At 39.0% G+C, this 6,314-nt stretch overlaps 2 protein-coding genes across 2 annotated transcripts; both read left to right on the top strand.

Annotated features, from left to right (window-relative positions):
* Positions 1 to 358: 358 nt before the first annotated feature.
* Positions 359 to 2,149, top strand: LOC142339138 (D-3-phosphoglycerate dehydrogenase-like). Its single transcript, XM_075388888.1, has one exon. It carries the CDS (start codon positions 461 to 463, stop codon positions 1,994 to 1,996), a length of 1,536 nt encoding a protein of 511 aa, XP_075245003.1. The 5' UTR covers positions 359 to 460; the 3' UTR covers positions 1,997 to 2,149.
* A 1,528-nt stretch (positions 2,150 to 3,677) lies between these two features.
* On the top strand, positions 3,678 to 6,231 carry LOC142339137 (protein-associating with the carboxyl-terminal domain of ezrin-like). Its single transcript, XM_075388887.1, has one exon. It carries the CDS (start codon positions 3,808 to 3,810, stop codon positions 6,019 to 6,021), a length of 2,214 nt encoding a protein of 737 aa, XP_075245002.1. The 5' UTR covers positions 3,678 to 3,807; the 3' UTR covers positions 6,022 to 6,231.
* The last annotated feature ends 83 nt before the right edge of the window (positions 6,232 to 6,314 follow it).

The following is a 6,314-nucleotide window of genomic DNA, read 5'->3' as shown; positions in this document are numbered from 1 at the left end:
CTTGTATAACGCCACTCTCCAATTAGCTGAGTCATATCAATTTGCGTCGTTAGAAAATGTGGTTAACACAGATCAAGCCAGCTATTGTTAAAGTTTATTTGCTAGCAATATATCAGTGAGGATCAGCATTTGCTCCAAGGTGTCGTCCAGTTTCTAAACTTGTCAGTTTGCAACAGTTAATCAAGGTTATAACTGAGTGACTTTGACCTTGATTGTTAAAATGGTTCGTAATGCGCCAGAATATTTAATGACTTAGATCAGGTTGGTTCAATGACATCGGATCTACCACGCTGACATCTTCTGGCAAACCTTGGGTCGGAAAAATCCACGGCTTATCTCGAGTCGCCTATTGATTTAAGCTAATCGATGTTTGATTGTTTGACATAGCATCATTTAATGCTAGTAAGTACACTGCCAGAGAAATCATTGAAGTTTAAATTATCAATTTTCAGAGTCAATCATGTCTGGACTTCAGCACGTAGTACTTTTGGACAAGATTGATTTATCAGCCAGGGATATTCTTTCAAAAAATGGTATCAAAGTTGAGGTTTTCGAAAAATTCACTGAAATTCCGGCTGAAAGTTTATCAACCCTGGACGGTCTGATTGTGCGATCTGCAACCAAAGTCACGGCTGAAGTTATTGCGAAATGTCCATGCCTGAAAATCATCGGACGGGCGGGAACTGGTGTCGACAACATTGATGTTCCTGAGGCTACTAGCAAAGGAATAATAGTCATGAACACACCTGGTGGGAACACAATCAGTGCAGCGGAACACACCTGTTTTATGATTGTAGCCTTAGCACGAAATGCGGCCAACAACAACGCAACAATGAAAAGTCACAAATGGAGCAAGGGGACTGGTCAAGAGTTGATGGGAAAGACTTTAGGAATTGTGGGTCTCGGAAGAATTGGTCTAGAAGTTGCCAGTCGAATGCAGGCATTCGGTATGACAACTATTGGATTCGATCCTATTGTAGCTCCGGAGGATGTAGCTCCTTTGAACGTGCAATGGATGACCTTAGATGAAATGTGGCCCAAATGTGATTACATCACGGTCCACACACCTCTGATTCCTCAAACGAAGGATCTGATATCATCCAAAACTCTGGCTCTCTGCAAGAAAGGTGTGAAAATAATCAACGTTGCTAGAGGCGGAATTTTGAACGAAACAGAGCTTCTGGAAGCTTTGAATTCTGGGCAATGTGGTGGGGCTGGTTTAGACGTTTTTGTAGACGAACCAGTTAAAGACTGGACTTTGGTGGACCATCCCAATGTGGTTGCAACTGCCCATCTGGGAGCTAGCACTAAAGAAGGACAGTTGAAATGTGGACAAGATATCGCTAATCAGTTTGTCGATTTCTCAACTAATGCTTCATCAGTTAACGGAATTATTAACTCGCAAGCTTTAGTGGCCTCATTTTCAGCGGAATCTGCTCCTTGGCTAAAATTGGGAACTGGTTTGGGCAAACTGCTTTCGGCTATTTGTGGAAATTCATTAGCTGGCGATTGGAAAATTGAGATTACAGGGTCTGATTATCCGGGTAATCTGAAGAAGTTCATAACACCTGCTGTTGCGGCAGGGGCTATGCTCAAAGTTGCAGAGACTGCTAATCTAGTCAGTGGACCAGGTCTAGCTGAAAAGGCAGGTGTCAAGTTCACCTTTAGCGAGAACAGATCGAGTGGCGATTCACAAATTTTAAAAATTTCCGCCTTTGAACAAACAATTTCCGGAGTCATCATCAAGTCAATTCCATATCTGAAATCAGTTAATGGAGCTACGCTTCCGGAATTGTTTGATCTGGAATCGGCCAGTGGTAAATTTGTTGTTGGCGAGATTGATCAATCAAAATTTGCTGACGTCATGACAAAATTGCAAGCCTGTGACCTGCAACGTGTTAATTTTGCTTCGACAGAAAGTAAAATGCTGGTGGTAGGAGTGTGTGGAAAGACAGATGGCAGTTTGATTGAAATGGGAGTGAACTTTGCTGCTTAATTGAATTGATATTGATGTTTAATTATCGATTAATTGGACGATTTTGCTCCTTTGACTTGACAAGCGTAAAGAATTATCTTTTATGGGTGTGCGGAATAGTTATTTGAATTCACTATCATGTTGATGGTATAATTAATATATTATTGAAAGAAATATTTTGGGATTATTCATTTTAGCTTCCTATCAGTGAATAACTGATAATAATATCGCTGTTCCAGAAACTAGATCAGTGCTGTGAAACGTGCTGCAAGTAGGTATAGAAAGCATTCAATCAGCGGAACCGGTAAATTGCTTTACTCTTGTCCCAAAAATGATTGTAAAAAATGGACCCGAGATTTGCATTTCGCCTTTATTGGTTATCAATTCTTTTCTCTTGGACTCTCAATGTTTTAACTTCTGTTTAATGTTTTCACTCTCGTTTTCATGGTTTCCGATTATTCAAAATTTTTATCTCACTCATTTTGAGGCCAAGGTAAACTCGATTTTCCGTCAAAGCAGTGTCGGACTATCCACGGGTAATCAAAAGTATCAAATAAAATTTGAAAAACAACAAATCAAAAATACTGGCACTATAAGACGAGTAGTTACAATTTGTGAAGTGTCGCGTAAGATCATTTTTTGAGGCAGTTTTTTCTTTTTTAAAGCTTTTAGCTGATTTGGTAGATCATTCCAGTCCTCGAGATAATTTTTTGACAATTGAGCGCTCAATTTTTTGACTAGTAAATTCGGAGTTAAAAAGAGTTTCCCGAGTTCTTTTGTGCTCGTTTATACTCCAGGTATGGAGTGTGTTCTCTTCTGGTTTTCTAAATGATGGCAAGAGTTCAGTTTTCAGTTTCCAATTAGTGAACTAACAGTTCAGAATAATGCAAATGACTCAATACGAAATCGTTTAGAACTGTTTTCATTAGTGACACGGGGACGCAATTTTAAAGTGCACAAATGGTTTTTATCCCTCAGGCCATTTTTAAGATGATTTATTTCTGCGTAATCTAAATTTTTATCCAGGTGGACTCCTAAGTATTTCACAAACTCGACTCTTGGATGACTTCCTTACCAATAACTATTAAGCAAAAGAAGCGACTGTTTTGATCGAAAGCTTATCGGTCTGTGAGTAAATACCCTTGATTAAATTTTCCATGACTCAGTGCTGTAGTTAAATGTTTATCCGGTTGTCTTATGGTAATAATTTCAGCTGAGCTTGTTCTCGTTGTTTTAGTTCTGTTGATTTAAATTTTTGTCTAAGCCCGTTCAACCTTTTGTTTGACCGTTTCGATCCATTTTATGACGCTTTATACTAATTGGCATTAACGGCAGACCTTTGATCTCACCTAGCAGCAGCTACAAGCATAAAAGTTTCAGTTTAACTCGCAAGTTAACAGTTGCTCTCAAAAGTTTGTAGCGATTATGTTAGTCCTGGAGTTCTTTTTCTTTCGGTATTTAATCTGACCGACTTAACTTTTTTAGAAGAAAATCGATATCAAGAGGTAAAGCATGAGGGCTTTGCAGTTACGAGCTTCAATAGTAGCATAGATTGTGGCATAAAAAATGCGGAAAACCACATAAAACACAGACTATGTGATATTTCACCGGAATCATTTTAATGAGGGCAAATATTAATCTGCCTTGAATCCACAATTACTGCGAACTACCCACGCTTCTTCTATGATCTAATCATAAAATAACTGCTTAATTTTTTGTTCTAGATAATGAAACTCCCATGTTTTTAGACGCAATGTAGACTTTCAATACTCGAAATAGTGCAGTTTGTTATAATAGGCAGAAGGATTAAACTTATTCCCTACATCCTTGGAATGGGAACGTCAGACTCTTCTCTCCTCAAAGCAAACTTTGATGGCATCCATCCTGTGGAGACAACTCAAAGCCATTCCTATGTTATCCAGAGAGCCAAACCCAAACCGGTCGAAAGCCAGAAAAAGAACTCAGTTCTCATCTTCTCTGGCGATAAGCATTTAATGGAGAACTTGAAACACTTTTCACGGACTATAAAGCATCCAAGTCTGCTTTATTACATGGAAACTCATTCGTTGGAAGCGTCGTTGACCACGCACATAGTTTTTGAGAACGCCGTTCCGTTAGTGCAGTGCATTAAGGATATGACAGCTCAAGAGTTAGTGCACGGTATGCATAATATCACTAATGCACTTTTGTTCATCCACGATATATGCCTGTGCAGTTATAACAATGTTCTAATGTCATCAATTTTTGTAGCTGATAGCGGAGAATGGAAACTTGGATGTTTAGAAAATATGTCAAAGTTTACCAATTCATCCTGGCAGGTTTTTGCACAGAATAAAATTCCGTCTCATTTACTACCGCCTGAAGACAGCTGCGAGGCCGCAGTGCCCACAAACTTTGGATTTACTCGAGATGTATATATGCTGGGTCATTTGTTCAAAAACGAAATTCTAAATACAAATAATTATTCGAGACACAACAAGCTAACTTTAGATACTACTTTGACAGATTTTGTCGATTTTACTTCAAAAAATATGCTCAGCCAAGATTACAAATTGCGACCTAAATGTTCGTCAATTTTGAAACATTCCGTATTTAACAGTTACTACAGTTCTATTGTAAACTTCTTCCATAACTTTGTGACAAAAGATGACGACGAAAAAATTGAGTTCCTCGAAAGTTTGAGAGCAAATATATCAACTTTGGATTCGAAACTTGTTGTAACTAGGATTTTGCCCTTGCTACTTGCGGACTGGGTTGTTTACGAGACCACTGCTCAGAGAGTTATTGGCGACATTCTTAATCCGGCAGTATCCATCAAAAGCCCAAAATCATCGAGGGGGTTTCTTACGGAGAATTTGTACAAAGATCATGTTGTTCCTCAATTCCTGAAGTTACTCTACAGTCGCAGTATAGACACCAGATTGCTTCTGTTGTCGCATCTGAAGCCAATTCTACCTTACATTCCTAAAAAGGAGATTTCAAAAACACTATTGCCTAAGTTACTAGCAGGGCTGAGAGATACAAATGATGATATAGTTTCACTGACCTTTCACTGTTTGGGTGATTTGGTTCCATATTTGGGAAGCAATAGAGTTGTTGGAGGCTCTCGCCGAGTCGTGTTCGTGGAAATCAGACCACGAACGCAGGCCGCTAATGTTCTTCCGACTGTGGATAGTTCGTACTTCGCGGAGGAGGAAACGAATGATACGGATTCGGAAGTTGACTTGCTAGCTGAAGTGTCTCTTTCAAACTTCAGAAAGTCGAAGGTCAAAGCTGAAACGAAAAATCGCAATGAAAGACAGCCTAGCAGAATTCCAGCTGCAAATCAAAAGAGCAATGACAATTCAGCTGAAAATGCAATTCAAAATGCGAGATTAAACTCCAGGTCTGTTAAGAAAAAAGCACTTTCAGAATTGGCTGAAAGACTTGACCCGATCTCGGAAAAAACCGAGGAAGTTATCCCGAAGTCAATTTTAAAGACCTCTAACCGGATACCAGCTGCGCCTCCGATTGAAGAAAGTGCTGCGGTTACAAATTCTGAAAGTGATAATATTTCCATTAACAATTTGGAAACTCTGAGCGATTTGGAGCTCAAAATTATTCAAAACTATTCCACGGTAACCAATGCCAATGTGTCTGAGAATTCTGCGATTGAGCTGGATAATGCAGAATCAGGCATGGATGAGCCAACGCCTGTTATTTATCCCGAGTTAGCAGGTATTTGCAACAGAGTCAAGGTGTCGCTAAGCGATGACAGCGAAAATGACCAGCAGCCAGAAAGACTGTCATCAACTGAGTTTGAAAATGATCAACCTTCTAAATTAAACAGTTCAACGGAGCTTAATGATTATTGCTCTAATGGTTCGTTTGTAAAAGAAAACAGAGTGAGTTTAAGCGAAGGAAACCAAATCAGTCAAAGGAGATTGATTCAACCGAGTCCTGAAAGTTATACTCACTTCGAGTCATCATTATTGGAACAGAAATCAGAAGTTTTGGAGGGCTCAGGGGACAATGGATGGGATGACCTTGACTGGAACTCAGACTGAGCACTCTTATTCCAATTTTAATATCCAATTTGTATAGAGGAGCACAAAGAATGCGTTTACGATTTGTTAATCGCCTGTTATAATTTATTCATGCAAAACTCAGCCCTGATTGTACGGTTCTTTGGGTTTTCAAATGTAAGAACAGGGTCATTGTTTGCAGCATTAATTATCAATTGTAAATTCAGTGATTAAATTGTAGTTTGAAAGAAACTGGTTTTGATAAGGACGTTTACTAAAAATACAAAGAATGGGAGTTTGTCATGGTTTTGATAAGGATGTTTACTAAAAATACA

The sequence above is a fragment of the Convolutriloba macropyga genome, chromosome 5 (assembly GCF_964194025.1).
Source record: "Convolutriloba macropyga chromosome 5, txConMacr16.3, whole genome shotgun sequence".
NCBI classification, from domain to species: Eukaryota; Metazoa; Xenacoelomorpha; order Acoela; family Convolutidae; genus Convolutriloba; species Convolutriloba macropyga.
This window is presented reverse-complemented; position numbering and strand designations above follow the sequence as displayed.